Consider the following 17987-nt stretch of genomic DNA (forward strand, 5'->3'; position numbering starts at 1 on the left):
TCGAATCTTCGCTAACACGTTCGGTTCTGATTCGCTCTAACTTCGGTTGAGAGAGTTTTTCTAACTTCGCTGCGAAACGCATCTTGTTTTTTTTCCGCACGCTTTACAAAAAAAATAATGTGGAAAAATGAAGAAGGACGAGAAAATATAATGCGATAAGGAGGAGCATTGAGAAGAACACGCGAGGATTCGATTGCGCGCAATATAGGACCGCGATGAGCAACCGAGAGCGATTTGAGGTTAAATCCCGTTCAAATTGCATCATGTGAGTTATATCGATTAAAATGTTCGTTCGGCATGATCAAAATACACAACACTGCATGAGCGCGTGTTTGATACGCAAATTTAACAATGGCGAGGAACAAATTGACGCGCCGTAGGTTAAGATCTCGTCGGGGTCTCTTCAACAACCTCCTCGTCAGGAAATAAATAAAATAAAATTGAGAAAACAATTTAATCGACGAAGATGAACTGGAATTACTTGGTTTTTCAAGCGTGGATGTCCTATTTGATGGCAGCTGGATTATTAGTTTTCACAAGTGGCTTCCTTCTTAATCGCGTCTCCAGACCGGAACGAGCTGAATGTGTGCGATGCACGGCGATCGACTGCGACACATCGAACATCTTCCGTGACACCGGACACGCCGCCAAATTGTGTCTTGAGCGCAAAGCACGTGTCGTGCTCTTGATCGTTGACGCTCTGAAGTACGAATTTGCGGAGTGGCACGAGGACGACGCCTCGATGTCATCATCGTATCATCGCAACAAATTGCCCGTGATACGCGAATTATTGCAGAAACATCCGTTGAATTCGCGTCTGCACAAATTCATAGCCGATCCGCCAACCACAACCATGCAACGTCTGAAGGGTCTTATGACAGGTTCGTTGCCCACTTTCGTCGAGATGGGATCGAATTTCGCATCGGATTACATACAAGAAGACAATATCATTGATCAGAATGCTGCTGGGGGTATTGTTTTCATGGGAGATGACACTTGGACCAATCTGTTTCCGCATAAATTTCTGAGACAGTTTCCGTCGCCGTCCTTCAACGTCTGGGATTTGGACAGCGTGGACAAGGATGTCAGATATCGAATTTTCTTTGAGATGAAGAAGAAAGACTGGTCGTTGCTGATAGCGCACACACTCGGAGTTGATCACTGCGGACACAAGCACGGCATGTACCATCCGGAAATGACGAGAAAACTGAACGATACGAATACGCTTATAAAGGAGATCGTGGCGTCTCTTGAAAAAGACATGATCCTCTTTGTCGTTGGGGATCACGGAATGACCGAGACCGGAGATCACGGCGGCGATAGCGCGAATGAAGTCGAAGCCGCTATGTTTGTCTACTCGACAATTCCTCTGTTGAAAAGATTTGCAATTAACAGCGACAATACCGTGAATCAAATTGATCTTGTTCCTACTCTGGCGTCGATTCTCGGCACATCGATTCCTTTTTCCAATCTTGGATCTGTAATACTCGACTGTTTGCCCGGACGAGATAACGGCGATCAGTTGTTGTATCCGTTACAGTCTCTGTGGCGAAACATTGCTCAAACAAAACAGTACGTGGAAACATATTCCGCGGACACATACTTGTTCTCGAAAGAAGAACTTCAGAATTTAGATTCTATATACAACAGTCTTTCCAAACAAGTGAAACACGTTGATAGCTTAGAAAAATTTGAAGCGTTTCTTCGGGATAGCAAAAATTATTTCAATCTATTGAAGTACGCGTGTTCCAAGGTATGGGTCCAATTTGATTCCAATCTAATGTTCCAGGGTTTACTCCTAACAAGTTGTTCCCTGTTGTTTTTTTACATCTTCATTATCGGCATCCCCGTGAGTCGTATGTGTGATATATTCAAGTCTTCGTTTCTGCAAGTTGCCATAGCGGCTAATGTGATCACAGCCGTGATCATTGAGTGTTTGTTCTTGTTGAATGTTTTGAAGGAGAAGAAAAATACCATTTTTATCGCCACCGGCGCAGTCTCGACTGGTCTGCTGGTCGTAACGATTGCTCAAAATTCGGACATCGTGTGCTGGTTCACGTCAATATGTCGATATTATCGTAGAGTTAAGCTATTGACACTTGTAGCTGTAATAGTACTTTTGTTAATAATAGGCGGGCTCTTCTCCAATAGTTACATAGTTGAGGAAGACAAGGTCCTGTCTTTCCTGATCGTCACGCTTGTTTGTTTGCTCGTATTCGATCTGAGAAAGAACGACCCTGAGAACATCACCGAGAGAAGAACGAGATTTACGCCGAAACCGTCGAAACCGAACTTCAAAACGATCGTATCGGTCATTGGACTGTTGGCGTGCGTCTCAGTGAGATTGTCTCATTACTTCTGGCGCTGCAGGGAGGAGCACATGCAACGGGAATGCTCCATGTTCATCACCGGCAAAGACACCTGGTCCACGATGCCGAACAATTGGGAGCGCGCCCTACTGACCGTCTTGTTCGCCCTGGTCGTTCTGGCGTCGTACGTGATAACGATCAGAATGTGGCTGCAAAGTTGCGGAAATCTCACGGGCTTCGCTCCCAGCGTGATGGCGGGCCAATACTGTCCGGTCATCGCGAGCGTTTTCATGGGTTGCTATTGGATTCTGCAGAAGCTTCCGAACTTTATCAAGCCGAAGTTCATATTATCGTGGCAGATCAACATGCTGTCCGGCGTGGTTTACTTCTTCTGCCTGCTCGGGATTCTCGTTCTCTACTGTTGTCCGCTCAGCATATACCTGCTGCCGAAGAAGAGGGAGACCATCGACGTTTATCAAGACGAGAACATAGTACCTCGATTGTTCGAAAAGATAAAAGACTCGATGTCACGCAAACAAGCGGACGATCCGCCGCCGCCGGTTATTTACGGTTTCGGAACTGCCTACAGCGCTGCGTTTATTTCGTTAAGCGTGTTCCTCACACTTTTGTACTCGTTGTTGCTGGGAGAATCTCTCTCGCCGAGTACCGTTTTGATATTCGTCACGTGCGTCTGCGTGCTGGGATTGTCCGCGATAGAGAGATACAAAAATGCCAATAATGTTTGTGAGTACCGTTTATTTGCAACATTTCTTTCTGTATACACACAAGTTTTCTCAATTTTTCTCTTACGTGTTTTGCATCTTCTCTCACAGCTGAACTTCTCAACGTGTCGATGCCCGTGCTACTCTGTTGGTTTCTGCTGGCTGAATATTTTTTCTACGGAACCGGTCATCAGGCGTCATTTCCCACCATTCACTGGCATGCCGCCTTCGTAGGAACCGGCGGCCATTTTTATGGAAACTTCGTTTCGACAATTCTAATCGGTAGAGATACAGACAATCTCTCTTTCTCCTGCCTTCCCCCCCCCCCCACAGCCCTCAGTTAAAATTTCTCTCTAAGTGTAAAACTGATCAAAAATGTGTTGCAGGTTTCAATACATTCGGATCGCACATTATACTTGGCGCGACATTACCGCTGTTGGTGATCGTGCCGTTTGCGTTGCATCGATTGTTTCCCAAGTTTCTCAAAGCGAAGTTTTTCGATGACATAAAGAGAGGTGAACTCCTGTTGTTCGAGCAAGATTCTGCTTTTCACGCTGCTATTTTCTCAGTTGCGGGAAAATATACGTTGCTTCACGGAATCCGAGTATGGCATTTAGTTTAACAAGATTAATATCGAAACACACACACACACACATACAACAAACCGTGTGTTTCTTAACGCAAATTGTCTCTTTTCTAGACTTTCGGCATCATGCTCGCGGCAACTATACACTGTCGACATTTGATGGTCTGGAAGATATTCGCACCTAAACTAATATTCGAAGGATTGGGATTTCTGGTAACATTAGGTAGCGTGTTAGCATCGTTTTACATGGTGTTTCGCATCGACCAACAAATGGAACATCTTATTAACAGAGTCACGAAAGACAGATGATACATGCAAGTCTAAAAGACGTCTGAAAAAACGTCCTTATTTTAGATGTCTTTTAGACTTCGTTAAAAGACGTCTTTGAAATGAAGGATTGTCTTTTAATGCTAATTTGCAAGACGTTTTTTTTTTTTTTAAAACACCAAAACGGAGATCATTTATAGTTGACTCGTCCTTATATATAAGACTGTGTATAGTACAACCGATAGCAAAATACTAAAGTTGTAAGAACTATTTTCACTTTGGAGATGAATTCGAAAGTGATTCGCACTTATTATGCAATACGAAACGAGCAACGCAAAACCTCTTATCACGATACTGCCAATATATATACATACAAATGTTTCCATAATTTTGTATAAAAATAGTAACTATATATATATATAAAGAGAAGGTAAAATGAAGTGAAATACATCTGGCGAGTGTTACAAAAGGCATGTTTGTATCAAACAAATACAAAAAAACTTGTGTCTCTTCCCAACCTCCTCGAGTTATAGTTAGATCGAAAGTTCGCCTCCTATGGGACGCTTTACTACGTCCCGTAACCGAACTGTGATGCTTCCTAACACACTAACGCTACCCTGCGTGCAATGCATTGCTGATTGATGACGAACAAAGCAACGCACTTGATGCAGGATTGCGTCCGTGTGCCGCGGTCTGTCTGCGCGACTGATGGACACAGCGTGTGAGTCATCGCGGAGTGTGATTTATAAAAAAAAGCAAGATTAAATAGCAATAGCTAAAATATATATCCTTTCAGAAAATCCGTTCAGAAAAAAATATCGTGTATATTTCTCGCGATTGAGATGATATAACAATAAACTCGACATTTCAACGACATGATTCTTCATGTGCCAATTTTTTTTTTTTTTCATTATCGCAGACATTAGCAGATGATTCCGTAACACACATTAACATTTTTACCTTCTTTTTTAGCGAATATATTTTTTATTGGAGAAACAAAACGATTATAATCGTACACGTTTATATGGTTTCGGATAACAACATTCTTCTTTCAAGAGTTTTTTCGTTAAAAAATAATCGTGCAAATGTATATATGTAATTTGTGTGACGAGAAAGAAATACTCCTGCTGGCTGAGAGAGAGAGAGAGAGAGGGAGAGAGAGTGGCCTAATGGTGATTATGATGATGCCTGTGATCTTGATAGTCGTTCTTGTGATACTGCACCCAGTCGGCCCACTTGTTTAAGTCTCCGTTAGGTCCCTGCGACAGATGTCCGCGATATTTCATTATTTTTCAGACATTGCACGTATTTATTATAAGTGTAAATTAATTACTCTTACAAGCCCGGTGCTTGAGAGTTAGGCAATTTAGGCATTTGAATCTGAAAACAGATGAGGTTATCACATTTTGTAGCATTTCGTTGTGAACGTCTCAAAAGATGCTGGATTTTTTATTAGACAAAATGTCGAGCGATAACATTCCGGTTTTTGTTTGCGAGATTTTCAAAAAATTTTATATATGTTGTATGTATTGGCTTTCCGGAGGTGTTGTAGCACGTTGTTTTACGAGAGCACAAAAATTTTATGTATGCGCACATTTGTCTTTCATTAAAACTTTATTGTCGAATAATTAATTTAATGTTGTTATAATTCGTTAAGAAAAATAATATACATATATATATATATATACACATATATTTAAAAAATCGTTTCTGATATACAAACATTTGTTCTTTTTTACCAGCGTTTAAAGAGAGATTGTTTTAGTTTTTACTAAAACACATCGTAGATTAGAAGAAAATAATGAAAATCACATTCATACCAATAATTTGATTCCGCCTCCTTGATGACCCGGAGTGGAACCTCCTCCAGCTTGCACGGACTCCACCGATCCCGCGGGCAGACTCTGATATCCCTGATGCATCTGCATTTTCACGCCTCTCGTATACGGTCTGTGGTCGCGCTGACGATCGTCGTTCTCGTATCCCAGAAACGGCAGCAAGTCCGCTTGTCGCTTCGCACGGGACAATGGATTCTCCGGATAAGACACCCAAATGGACGTCGGCTCCTTCGACAGAGCTCTACTTGCAATCGGATTCTCTTTGATGAAATCGGACGGGTAAGAAGCAGAAGTTGCGGTATCGATGGCAGATAATTTCTTCAAAATGGCGCTCAAGAGAGTGTTGTTTATCGATGAAGCACCAGCCAATGGAGCGTTCGGCAATTCCGGATTATTTGAAGCGTCGACGTTGTTACTCGTCGCGCTCTTCGCGGCCGTGGTGATGTTCTTCTGCAGGTCCGTCAGCATGTCGAATACTTGACTGAGCACGGTCATTCTCTGTTTGAAGGGCAACGTCGGATCCAAAGTTGGTTTCGCAAAAGGAAACCCGGAGAAGGGAGAAGGTTTGAAGGGTTTCTTCGACGCAGCTGCGGCGACCGCCGAGGCCTTCTCGTACGCGATCAGGTCGTTTAGGGTCGCGATCATGTCGCCCTTCAGATCACCGAGCTCTGACATTATCGCGTCGACAATCGCATCCTTAGCGGCCACGACGGATGACGCATCGTCCAGTGATCTCTTGTCTACTGAAAGTTCTTCGGGTTTCAAAGACCTCATAAATTTGGCGCCGTCGCTTGCGTCCGAAGTTGCGTTCAACTTCAAACTGTCAAACAATTTGTCCAAGAAGTCCGACACTTTCGACGTGTACTCGCCTGGACCCGGGATCACGGAGGACGGTAACCAGAAACTGGCTGGCACGATGGTGCTCATCGGCTCTTCCGTCGTTGTCGCCGGAGTGCTAGTGGCGAGATTCTTGAAGAGCGAATCCAAAAATGTCGACTTCTTTCCTATGAACATGCTCGGATCCACCGCCGGCCCGAAAGGTCCGCCGAACGGACCGCCCGGTCCGAACATCCCCGGTAAATATTCCTTCGGCGCGCTGTCTGCTTTCGTCGCCGACATACTTTCTATCACGTGCGGACCCGAGACGGAATTGTCGTCCGTGGAGAAAAGCGATTCTACGCTTCTTTTCTTGCGAAAGTACGGTGTCTGTATGGCATCCGGCGACGAGAACGGTGAGAATGACGAGGAGAACGGCGACGTAGGTCCGAATTTCGGTCCCATCGGACCGAACTTGGGGAACGGACCTAACATACCGCGTTTGGACACACCGCTACTGTCGATCGCTTCACCGCTCGCTGGTGGTGCGTCTCTTTTGGTGCTGTATAACAGATTTGCCGTCTCAGCGCTGTCCAAGGATGATCCGCTCGAGCCATACGGTACGATCGGCTTGGTGTCTGTCACGGTAGTCTGGACCGGTCCTAAACCGCCGAACAAGTTGCTCAGCATGTCCGTTTTCTTAGAAATGAACATCTTCGGATCGACGAACTTCGGAAAGAACGGCGATTTCGGCACATAGGGCACGGATATCGTGTCTATTCCCGATGGAGGTCCGAGAGCCCTCGAATAAACTACAAATGTTTCGTTACGGTAATTAAAATAACGCTCTCTTTCTATATTTCTCCGTATACATTTTGTTCAATTGATTTGGTGAAATAATATAACGGAGAGAAAAAAAATTTATATTACCAGGTGAGGAACTCGAAGACCATGTTGCTCCGGGTGGAAGCGCCAGAGTCAGACTGGCGGTGCACGCCAGCAGGCAGGTTGAGAGTAAAAGTCCTTTCTGTCGGAGCATGTTGCTCTAAGTGATGCGGTTCATACCGCGTGAGCGTGTTTTTATAATAATCATCGATTGATAATCCTTTGCAAAGTCTCCCGGGATTAGACGCAAAACTCGGGAATGCTACATCTCCGAGTTCTGCCGGAGCCTCATTAAAATTAATCCAGCAAACGCATATGCGCGAGGATAGCTCGCAGTTGCGTACTTTAATTAACCAACGCGTCGGAGGGAAAAAGAGAGAGAAAGAGACAGAGAGAGAGAGAGAGAGTATTTAGAGAAATGCAATTTCCTTCTTAATAGCGCATTGACGTGTGTGCGTACGTGGGTGTGAGTCCATCATCTATTTTTAACAGAGCGAAAATACGATTGTAACGCAATTTTTTTTTGTCATCGCGTATGTTGTTTTCACGGCGTTTTTGCGATCGGATTTTAATTGCACCTTTAAAAACAAACGAGCCACCTGTATTACGCTCGTCGACTGTTTCCAATAATGCGAAAAAAATGCGAGCTACTTCAATTATTTCACAGATACCTTACTTTTTTTTTCCTGACTCGGCGAGAATTTGAGATATCCAGGAGATCGTTTGGTGTCCAATATCTGGTCTCTTCTCAATCTCGAAGCTCGTTACACGAGGCAGGGACGATTTTCTGAGCAACGTAAGTAAGGCAACTATAGTTGTTTAGCTCGCGCAAAAAAAAAAAAAAAAATGAGAACATTAATGACCACGTCTTGAAGAAATTTCTTCGCACAATTACAGATTTGATCAAACTTGATCTCCGAAAAAAGTAAATTTCTTCTTTTTTCTTATACATCGAATTACTCGTGTAATTAATCGTGTTTTGATCGCTGTTTAAATTTTAGCAGCAATATGTACCAAAATATATACTACATCAAAAATACGAACGGAACGACGACGAACAGTGGTGTTTCGCCATCGCAGCAATGTTTCTTGTACGATAAGAATGCGCCGAGTTTTAAATCGTCCCTTTCGGAAGGTTTTCCTTTCCGCGGTTTTCCCGAAAGCGAAACCTCCACGCTTCAATGTCAAGTAAAAATGCATAAACGCACAATGTTTCCGTGTAGAGAAATCAAAGAGGAAACATATAAATAGAAAATAGAAATAAAAAATTAATTACATCACAGTAGACATGTATAAGATATAGAATACGATTTGTTTTCGTTCAACAAAAATTCCAGTCGATGTTCAAAAATTCTAGCTGTGCAATCCAAATTCTGTATCGTATATTAACCTTCAGCAGCGGCAGTTCGATTTCTCGAATCGCCAATTAGGCAACAACTCACAAAAGTGGCTAGATAATTACAACAGCGGCCAAATGTCTCATCGGCAGTATATGCTTAATAAGAAATGTGCACCTGTGCGAATCAATACCGATAATGAATCACATCTTTGTTATTCGTCTCGAACAGTGTATCAGGTTCGTAACGTTCAAGAAAACGCAAGTAAAAGAATTAAATAGATAATGTAACAATAATTTCAAAAAATCCATCAATCCTGTTTAAATTACACGATCGATCGATTTGCAGGATACGTGCAACCGTACCGATACGTCAACCAATTTGTGGGACAATAAGATTTTCTCACTGTTGAACAACACCGTTAAAGAGAATTGTAAAGAAATATATCTCGACGACACGAATGTTATTTCTGATAAAAATAAAAAATTTGACATTTTGCGAACGATACTCGATAATCGTCAAAATGCGACAGTTAAACAAATTAGCGACGACATACGTAAGATGGACGTGTGCGGGGACGGTGATCAAGATGTTGTTGTGGATGTACTGTGAAGATGTTAGATGTTCGTTTAAATTGACAATATATATGTGTGTATTTGATTAAAATTTGTTTTTATAACATTCTGCAGGCGGACGATCTCTTGGCGACGGCAGATGACAAGCTCAAAACGAGCTTGAAGAACTTTTTGAAACGGGCCCAAGAGGGTATATCCATTGGTAACGCCGCACAATTTTCATTACATGTCTATTTATTTATCATATATTAATCACAGATACATACAAAATTAGAAAAGGTAAATTTTTTTTTTTTTTTCATGTGTTACACATGTACAGAACAGCCGGCCTTTCCCCGTACCAAGATGTATCCGCAAGCGGGTTCCTTGAATCTGATATATTTTACATCGAAAGACCGGAAACCTGAAATTGCGAAACGCGAGGTGATTTTAGACAGAGATCTCACATCTGATGCGTCGCGCGGCGAAGCTGCGAATTCGATGAGATCGCGAAACATTATCTCAGAAATGAAGCGAAGAATATCGAACGAAAGAACGAAACAAGAAGCGTACGCTCGCGCCAACAAGTTGCAAACAAAATGCGATTCGCAAAAATTCAGTCGAACGAATGAATTACAGCGAAATATCGTAGATTACGTTACGGGCAACGAAGCGGTTGAAAATAAACTGGAGCGTAAAGGAAGTAACGCGGAAGAATCAATGCACAGGTATTGCGAATCGTTTCACAAGTGAATAACGCGAGATATGTGAATGTGTTAATATGTATCTAATATAACAAAACAGTTTCTCGTTCAGATACAAAATAATGGGATCGAGTTTGAACAACGTGATAAATCCAGAGAACACCTTTCAAGCTCTGTCCACGTCTCAGTTAGTCGCGTACAAGAAACAATACTACGACACACTGAACGTTCAACGGGCTAAAGGTTTATTAAAATTATTGATTTTTTTTTTTTTTTTTTTGTGTTGCGTACAATTTTTACCGAGTAATCCTTCAGATATGGTTCGCTGATACCTCGTGTGGAACATAAATGTGAATTACTTTCATTGCTTAAAAATTCTGTCACAGTCGCAGTAACGAATTCCCTAGCGTCTTCGGACAATCTGACGGTTTGCGACAACGCGTATTGCTCGAATTACAAGTGTCGACGGCAACATCTGCTTCATCAGCAGCGTCGCTTCGCGACGAGACCTCCGTATCCGACGTCGCTATCTGGATTGTCGGATCTGCGCAGCAATCAGTACAGTTGGGCGAGATCTGACTGTAAATATTTATTACTGAAGCAATTGCGACTTCAACAGGTGAGAAGAGCAAATAATTTTACTTTTTTTTTTGTAGATCATACTTATTTTTACTCACCCCGTATAATGTAATCGTTACAGACTTCGCCGTTATATTCCCGAAATCGAAGGTACGTTTTTCATCTCAACTGAGAGCTAAATATTACGATCCTCTTTTTTTAACACACTTGATTCTCTCGAATCAAGTATTCGTGATCATCACCGTGACATTATTTTGGTTTCTTTGGTTTTCAAGCGACTAGATTTGTCGCTGCGTCAAATCCGCACAATATTTCCGGTTCTTTCATACCAAACAGAAGATGTCAAACGACGCACTGGTCGTGTGAGTTTAGAAGACACAATCGAAAAACTGAAGAAATGCAGCAGTTTGTTGTTTCGCACTGGTTCGTTCAGAGAAGTTCCGTTGAACGGCAATTGAGAATTTAGTGTGCACGCGTGAATATTATATATACAATAGTTCCTTTTGTAATTTCTGTCTGACATTTGTTTGGATATCGAGATGAAGAGGACTGCGACTTAATGCAACGATAATACATTTTGATCACCAAAAAAGCGATAACCGGCTGTCCTTGCGTTAAGTCACAGAGTTAATACAACAGTAACTGTAGGAAAAACTCATATCATATGTATTGATAAAATATTTGGATAAACACACACATGATGTGTATATATATTTACACACATACTTATATATATATATATATATGTTTATATATATAAGCTCGACGTGAATCTCATTATAAAATGTTCACATTTCTCATCGCATTGAAAATAGTGTTGCTTATCGACTTGAAAAAACATTATACCGTGTCCTAGCTATTTGTGTTAGATTTCTCGTTAAGCGTTCTAATATTACGTGAGATATGATTCTTGTGAAATTCAACGCCCAACGGTTTTTGTTTTACTTATGATTGTGTTTACGTTTGCGTGACAACAGCTCTCCAATGACGTATATATATATATATATATATGGAACAACATATTGCAATTATCGTATTTAACACCATTTACAAACTGTTTCTTCTGTCCAAGTGAAGTTACACACAAGATTCACTCTAGTGACTAGATGTAATTCGTGTGATATTTTGTCGTTAATAACACAATTAGACGGTCACACACATACGCAAAAATCCACACGATCAACATATATATATATAATACTCGTCGTTCATTTATTCCTAAATGTACAAAATGAAGAGATTACGGGAGAACACTCACACTTGGGTGTTACATGACTCACATCGATCATTTATTGTCCGGATCGTCGTTCGATCGCTATCAGCACGACAGATTACCAAGATGTTCTGTCGACAGATAAATTGCTTAGTAATCCGTTCGGCTCGGTCTACTATTCATTCGTATTTACTTCAGCGAACACATTCAGTTGGCCGAATTTACCTAAAAGACTTTGTCTGTTTATAAATAACGTGTCGCTACAATTTGATGTCCACTCTAAGTATTGGCATCACATCACACTGTTCACTCACATGTAACTAAATATATGACGCTCTATCTCAATGTCCAAAATACATCCATAAATATCCAATAAAACACATTCAAAAAACACTCGAACAAGACGAACACTCTTACTTGTCTATTATTCAGCGAATGAAAATTTAGGCCAATTGAATCATCCCGTCGGGAGAGACGCACAAGTTGACAGGAATTTACACAAATTCTGCAAACTTCAATTTCTCAATTTTTTTTGAAACCTTTGTAAAGAACGCGTTTCATACAAATTTAGCACAAACTGATGTTAGACACTGGCGTCTGATTTCCTGTCAATTTGTTTGTCGGTTCGCTCGAGATTTCGAGAGGATATATCAGATCATGTACAGGCTTGGATTGTCAGGTCATAAAAATTGGATAACATCATTAACATTACAGGTCACTTGATCGAGTTAAGTATGTAAAGAAAACTTTACCACTTCTATTTAATACAGTAATTAAAATTTATTGCCTGAATATAATAAATATTTATTTTCATACAAACTCTACTAGCAAAAACAGTGCTTCAAATATATATCACAAACCATACAACTATTTTATTAACTTCGTTGAAGCAAATAATTTTTGTAAATGTTAAAGTGAAACACGTGGCAGCTTACGTTTTTAATTGCAGCAACAATTAATGATTTCAATCAAGTTAATTCGATTTTTTACACGATGGTATTTGACATGACATATCAATATAAACTACAATGAGCTATATTGTTTTTTTTTTTCTGGCAGTGTCTGTACATTTATTTTTAATTTTAATCCAAACTAATTTATATCTCTTACCCATAACGCATTTTATTCACGATTAATTGCTCTAAAATATTTATTTTGAAACACTTTCAAATTTTCCAGCGTGCTATAATGATGAGCGATATATATATATAAAACAAAAAATTACGTCACATTTCTGATATTACACATCCAGTAGAACAAGTTTATGACACTATTAATATTTGCCACAACGAAGCTGCATTTATACGTTGGTATTGTTCCTTACGACTCTGTACGTGAACACACACATTATTCTTACATTAATTTAATTTACTTAAAATCGACACATCAACTTTCGATAAATGTGTTTCCCGTGTGCCTGTTCGCGAGATTTGTGTTTGTTTACATTATTCGCGCTTTGTTGTATAAAAAAGATCTGAGTTGCTTTTTTTTTTTTTTTTTGGTATCGTGGTCGTGGAACATTGAACAATGGAGAAACGAGGTATCAGAGAAATTCATTCCGAGGATTGATATGATGCCATTGCATCATCAGAGAAAGAGCTTGAAACGATCGATCAAGAGAAACAAGCTCTCAACAATTGTTCTAGAATAAATTGTACTTCTAATGTATATATAATAATATACGCGATATGTATAATACTAAAAAATATCTTGTTCTTTAATATTAAGGAGACATATACTTGTACAAAAAAGACTAGAGTTTAACGGAACATTTGCATTGAACTATTAAGTTAACGATGGAATGTGTAAGTTCTATCATCTTTTCTTAAACAATATTATAATGAAGAAAACAAACAGAGTTGAAAAAAAAGCAAAAAATTGTTTTTGTGTGTTTCATAGGAATTTGTTGTTACACATATGCAAATTTGAAAATAAATAGATGAGGTATGATTGCGCGGGCAGCAGTTAGAATCGCCATTTTTAAAAGATCGGTCTAGCTACTGCGTGAGTGTACGTGTGCATTTATACCTTTAAATTTTTCTAAATGGACTTCAATATTCACACGTTTGTTTTGTTGCATCTCTCAAACGATACTTGTGATTTCTCTACACGTGTGAAAAATTTCTTTTTTTTTTTTTGTTTTTTCACGTATGCTTCAAAATACGTTGGCATCAAAATACAATAGAAATGACTAGTTAAACATATATACACATACCGATGTGCTATATAGTGATCTTATGTACTTACAAACTCTCGTTTCAAAACTTACTTAAAATTATTTGGTACATGATTGGAATAAAATGGCGTTGTTATTTGCTTATCAAAGTTGGGCAGTCTTGGTTTTGTATGATGCAAAACGTCAGGACCCCGACTAAAGAAAATCTATCTTCTTGGCAGCGAAATGTACAAGGCAGCAATAACTTTATACAGGATCTTAAATCTTTGGATAGTATTTTGTTTTGTCCTGCAAAATTTGATAAGGACAAAAATTTGATAAATCTCATAACAATTCGACTATGATCTTTTTTTTTTGTTCATCTCTGTTTGATGTTATATGAGGTGCTAACAGAATATATTATATGTATATATATATATATATTTACAGTTTTTTTAAATCACATCTGGTTTCACGCACGGTTGAAAACAGATGCAAAATGTAAAACCGAAATACAGTTTTTCTATTGATCGCTGTGCAATGTGTAACACAAAATGTGTTCGAAATCAAAATTTGTACATGCACAAACAGAAAAAAAAAAAAAAAGATTTGCAATTATATGATATAAGTGTCAGAGAGTAATACTTTAATTATAATTGTAGTTTAATAGAAAAAATTGTTTACTAAATATATATATGGATATACTTGATTTATAAAAAATTTATTACGTTACTGTTACGCGAAAACAGTTGAACAAGTTTGTTTCTTTTTAGTTTTTACCTAACGTGTGTGCTTCTTATTTCAAGATCAGGCAAAGCTATAAGGATCGATGGTTTTGCTAGAGCAAGGTTGAACATCATCTGGTGGTGGGTGCCACTGTCCGGCTGGTTTTGCGAACATGGTATTACGAACTGCCACGTTCACGTCAGCAGCCTCTTCTACGCCGTTGCTAGACGTACATTCTGTCTCCCAGTTTCGAAGACCATTTCGAGTCACTCGATTGACCGATCTAGTCTCGTTTACAATCACAACATTTACATCACAACAGTTCTGTGCGTCATTGTTTTGTATTACTGACATTTGCTTAGTTTTATTACTAATTTGCGTACTATTATTTCTATTTTCGGCGTCGGACCACGATTGAGGTTGCGCCATTGTGGATTGTTGTAAAGGTAATTTTCGGGGTACCCGCCTAGTTTTAGTCTCATCCACACTACCGCGACTAGCGTCAATCTTACTGCTACTCAGCGTATTTCCATCAACGGTTGAACTACTGTCACCCTCTTTTCTCCGTTTTCTTCGTCTCCTCTCGATCTCACTGTCATTGGGTCTCCTTGTTAATCGCATCTCGTCCTCCTGTTGGGACTCCTCATTATTCGTATGTGTGTCTAAAATATGCTGTTTGGCCGTAGCCCAGTGGTCCTTTCTGTTGGCGCCCTGCTTGAATCTTTCATGATTACTACCGCGATGGCCGCCGTTACTCGTATTCGTATCACTGTCCGTATTACGTTTTTTCGATTGTTGCTGGTTCTTTACAGCCCACGAGGCAGGTCTCTTGGGACTGCGTTCCTTCAAAGTGACCTGCGTTTTAGATCGCAATTTACGCTCTCAACTAAAAAGCGATATTTGCGCTATGAAACACTCTGGTTACTTACCCCAGAGGAAGAAGAATCAACAGGCTTGTAAAGCTGCGTCGGTGTGTTACTACGAGAATCCTGATCCTTACTGGAACTGTTGCGACATTGTATCCAAGAAAGTAAAAATGCGAAGAGAGCACATGAAAGTCCTAACCCTGCCGCAGCAGACAATTGCAAACGTGTGCTTTTCGGTACCTCTTGGTGCCAGCCACCGCTGTGATATTCCCATACTGTACATGCTAGTAATGCGCTACTCGCGGTAAACGACAAGCCTATACCAGTGAATACTATAGCGTTCTATAAGAAGCAATAAATTCTATGTACATCAACAGTATCAACCACAGATTGAGTGTATGCGTATGTGCTGTAATATATCTAGTAATACAAATAATTATCATATTTCTGAGTCGTCCAATAGCCAGTATCACTTACCAGCTTAGCCCAATTCAAAGGAAGGATGTAAATAACGTGCGAAATATCAAGGAAGAGTAGAACTGCAGTGATCAACAAACAGAAAACAGCTACAAAGATCATGACCCGTAAACGGCCTGCTAAAGGCAGCATGAAAAGGCTGACCTTGGTGGTGCCAGAAGTGCATAAAGTTGCCAAACAAGCTGCAGAGGATATCTACGAAATATACTCATTAATTTATTCAATGAAAAAAAAAACATCTTACTCACTTAAGCATATAATTTATATTACTTCACAAAAATGGACTTTCTTTTATATATGTGTACACTTACAAGTAACAAAAGTCTAACAACTCCCGTAGCTGTCTTAAGATGCCCCCGTATGTCACAGTAAATAACCACATGAGCGCGGGACCAAGGCAGAGCATTGGATGAAGAGCCAGGCCTGTGATCACTATTACCATAGTGACCATGATAGTTAGCATGTGAGTCCCAAGAATGGACAGTTGAATGGACCCCCGGCGAATCCAGCTCCGATGATTGGGAGCTGATTCGCCCCCCTGTCCTACTGCCTGCTATTGATACAATATCCAAACCATGTACACATTCTTATGTGCGTAAAATTACATAGGGTAATCTAATTGTTAAATAAAGTGAACAAGACAGGCAGTTAGTCAGAGATTGTGTTCGCAATTACATATTATCTTGAGATGAGCAGTTCCAGAAGAGCAACCATAAAGTAATTATCAACTCAGTCCAAAACGTTACGAACGAAACTGTGCACCTAGATTTACGCAAACATTAATTAAACTGCAGTGATTACCAATCTCGAAGTCTTGAATGTCTTCGGGTTTAGAATATATGGCGGGTGGTGGTTCCAGGTCGCGTATCTCTTCTAACAGAAGCACCTCTATCTCGTCGGCTGCGTATAAGTCCGAGACCGAGCGAATAGGATAATGCCGAGTCTCGCTCATTACTTAGGTGCGCTCGCTCATTTACTCCTTCCTGCCTCCTGTCGTATCTGTCTGTTTGACCTGTTAGTGACCACCATTCATTGTTTAGTCGATTGGATAACAGGTCCATCCGTACATAAGCCATCGCCTGCACATACTGCACGTCATTTCTTTCTTTGCAGGCAACAGTATTTCTCCTGCCTTCTGGCCACACCTGTTGAAAAGAAATTAGTTATACAACAAAACTGTTCATAAAGTTAAATATATACTGGATACATATTGCGGCTATGACATTTACACATATGCTTCTTTTTATTAATTACATTTTTTTTATTTTGCATATATAAATTTGCGGTCAAAAGTTTCTTTTTGGTTTTGTTCAAAATATTATATATTTTTTTTTTTTTGTTAGAAACGTAAATGTCAGATTTTTACAGGTACGTTACCGCGACGAGAGAGAGAGAGAGAGAGAAAGCACATAACACTCGTTTAAAACAAACACAGAACGTGTTCTCATCGTGTGTCAATAAGTGCCGTATGTATATATAGGAGATTAAAAGTGCAAATGAGCAATGGCAGTTTCTTAGATCGTCATGCGATTGAAAAATTACATGACTTGACGCGCACGATGCGAGGGTTCAGCGGCAATGTGAGATGTTTTTTTTTTTCAGGCTGTTTGTAACAAATCATGTTTTTCTATAATTGAATTATTTCCGTCGCTGCGAGATCCACATGTGGTTGCCAAAGTGCATTTTCATCGCGGAATCCCATGCGCGCAGCCGTCCCGGAAAGATCCGCGCTACGTCAACGAGGGAGAATTCGCGAAACATACCTCGGATTTACGTTCCTCGATTGCGATTAGATCACATTTTTCTGAAATTTTTCACGATGAGCTTACTGACTATCCAACGGGTAGTCGCCATTGCCTTTTTATTGTTTTTGCCCATGATCCGCGTTCGTCACGATAATCTAAAAATAATAGATGGTATTTTCCGATGGTTACGACCAGCAGAGAGAAAGCC

General features: G+C 40.1%; 4 protein-coding genes across 16 annotated transcripts; 2 read left to right on the top strand and 2 right to left on the bottom strand.

Moving 5' to 3' along the window:
* The first annotated feature begins 25 nt into the window (after positions 1-25).
* On the top strand, positions 26-4102 carry LOC109856395 (GPI ethanolamine phosphate transferase 3). Its single transcript, XM_020431636.1, has 4 exons — positions 26-3053; positions 3143-3313; positions 3418-3635; positions 3732-4102. The coding sequence occupies exons 1-4, from the start codon at positions 467-469 to the stop codon at positions 3924-3926; spliced, it is 3171 nt and encodes a 1056-aa protein (XP_020287225.1). The 5' UTR covers positions 26-466; the 3' UTR covers positions 3927-4102.
* Positions 4103-4845: 743 nt separating this feature from the next.
* LOC109856396 lies at positions 4846-7605 on the bottom strand. 2 transcript variants are annotated; one of them, XM_020431638.1, is made up of 4 exons: positions 7469-7605; positions 5705-7350; positions 5224-5264; positions 4846-5143 (listed from the first exon to the last, which is right to left on the bottom strand). In XM_020431638.1, exons 1-4 carry the CDS (start codon positions 7575-7577, stop codon positions 5125-5127), a joined length of 1815 nt encoding a protein of 604 aa, XP_020287227.1. In that variant the 5' UTR covers positions 7578-7605; the 3' UTR covers positions 4846-5124. The 2 variants fall into 2 exon arrangements, with proteins under 2 accessions (XP_020287227.1, XP_020287226.1); XM_020431637.1 differs by lacking the exon at positions 5224-5264 and having other exon boundaries at positions 7469-7604.
* An 825-nt stretch (positions 7606-8430) lies between these two features.
* LOC109856385 lies at positions 8431-13817 on the top strand. 8 transcript variants are annotated; one of them, XM_020431616.1, is made up of 9 exons: positions 8431-8611; positions 8781-8999; positions 9109-9363; positions 9450-9537; positions 9655-10042; positions 10119-10261; positions 10405-10637; positions 10719-10747; positions 10873-13817. In XM_020431616.1, exons 1-9 carry the CDS (start codon positions 8432-8434, stop codon positions 10877-10879), a joined length of 1542 nt encoding a protein of 513 aa, XP_020287205.1. In that variant the 5' UTR covers position 8431; the 3' UTR covers positions 10880-13817. The 8 variants fall into 8 exon arrangements, with proteins under 8 accessions (XP_020287205.1, XP_020287202.1, XP_020287204.1 ...); XM_020431613.1 differs by having other exon boundaries at positions 10405-10747; XM_020431615.1 differs by having other exon boundaries at positions 10719-13817.
* Positions 9657-17948, bottom strand: LOC109856384. 5 transcript variants are annotated; one of them, XM_020431607.1, is made up of 7 exons: positions 17798-17948; positions 16836-17179; positions 16346-16587; positions 16035-16229; positions 15621-15899; positions 14746-15546; positions 9657-9738 (listed from the first exon to the last, which is right to left on the bottom strand). In XM_020431607.1, the coding sequence occupies exons 2-6, from the start codon at positions 16984-16986 to the stop codon at positions 14773-14775; spliced, it is 1641 nt and encodes a 546-aa protein (XP_020287196.1). In that variant the 5' UTR covers positions 16987-17179; positions 17798-17948; the 3' UTR covers positions 9657-9738; positions 14746-14772. The 5 variants fall into 5 exon arrangements, with proteins under 5 accessions (XP_020287196.1, XP_020287195.1, XP_020287197.1 ...); XM_020431606.1 differs by lacking the exon at positions 9657-9738 and adding an exon at positions 13919-14274; XM_020431610.1 differs by lacking the exon at positions 9657-9738 and having other exon boundaries at positions 14860-14974; positions 15075-15546.
* Positions 17949-17987: the final 39 nt, after the last annotated feature.

Source organism: Pseudomyrmex gracilis, unplaced genomic scaffold (genome assembly GCF_002006095.1).
Source record: "Pseudomyrmex gracilis isolate BER0280 unplaced genomic scaffold, ASM200609v1 scaffold_117, whole genome shotgun sequence".
NCBI lineage: Eukaryota > Metazoa > Arthropoda > Insecta > Hymenoptera > Formicidae > Pseudomyrmex > Pseudomyrmex gracilis.

Excerpts from the sequence above, each read along its gene's own strand:
- LOC109856395 (XM_020431636.1), top strand. The coding sequence starts at position 467 with ATGAACTGGAATTACTTGGTTTTTCAAGCGTGGATGTCCTATTTGATG. Across the intron at positions 3,054-3,142 it reads CAAAAATGCCAATAATGTTT|CTGAACTTCTCAACGTGTCG; the intron begins GTGAGTACCGTT and ends CTTCTCTCACAG. Across the intron at positions 3,314-3,417 it reads CGTTTCGACAATTCTAATCG|GTTTCAATACATTCGGATCG; the intron begins GTAGAGATACAG and ends AATGTGTTGCAG.
- LOC109856396 (XM_020431637.1), bottom strand. The coding sequence starts at position 7,577 with ATGCTCCGACAGAAAGGACTTTTACTCTCAACCTGCCTGCTGGCGTGC. Across the intron at positions 7,351-7,468 it reads GTCTTCGAGTTCCTCACCTG|TTTATTCGAGGGCTCTCGGA; the intron begins GTAATATAAATT and ends AAACATTTGTAG. Across the intron at positions 5,144-5,704 it reads GAGGCGGAATCAAATTATTG|GGACCTAACGGAGACTTAAA; the intron begins GTATGAATGTGA and ends CATCTGTCGCAG.
- LOC109856385 (XM_020431612.1), top strand. The coding sequence starts at position 8,432 with ATGTACCAAAATATATACTACATCAAAAATACGAACGGAACGACGACG. Across the intron at positions 9,364-9,449 it reads ATCAAGATGTTGTTGTGGAT|GCGGACGATCTCTTGGCGAC; the intron begins GTACTGTGAAGA and ends AACATTCTGCAG. Across the intron at positions 9,538-9,654 it reads CCAAGAGGGTATATCCATTG|AACAGCCGGCCTTTCCCCGT; the intron begins GTAACGCCGCAC and ends ACACATGTACAG.
- LOC109856384 (XM_020431607.1), bottom strand. The coding sequence starts at position 16,986 with ATGAGCGAGACTCGGCATTATCCTATTCGCTCGGTCTCGGACTTATAC. Across the intron at positions 16,230-16,345 it reads TTGTTAGACTTTTGTTACTT|ATATCCTCTGCAGCTTGTTT; the intron begins GTAAGTGTACAC and ends TATATTTCGTAG. Across the intron at positions 15,900-16,034 it reads CTTTGAATTGGGCTAAGCTG|AACGCTATAGTATTCACTGG; the intron begins GTAAGTGATACT and ends TGCTTCTTATAG.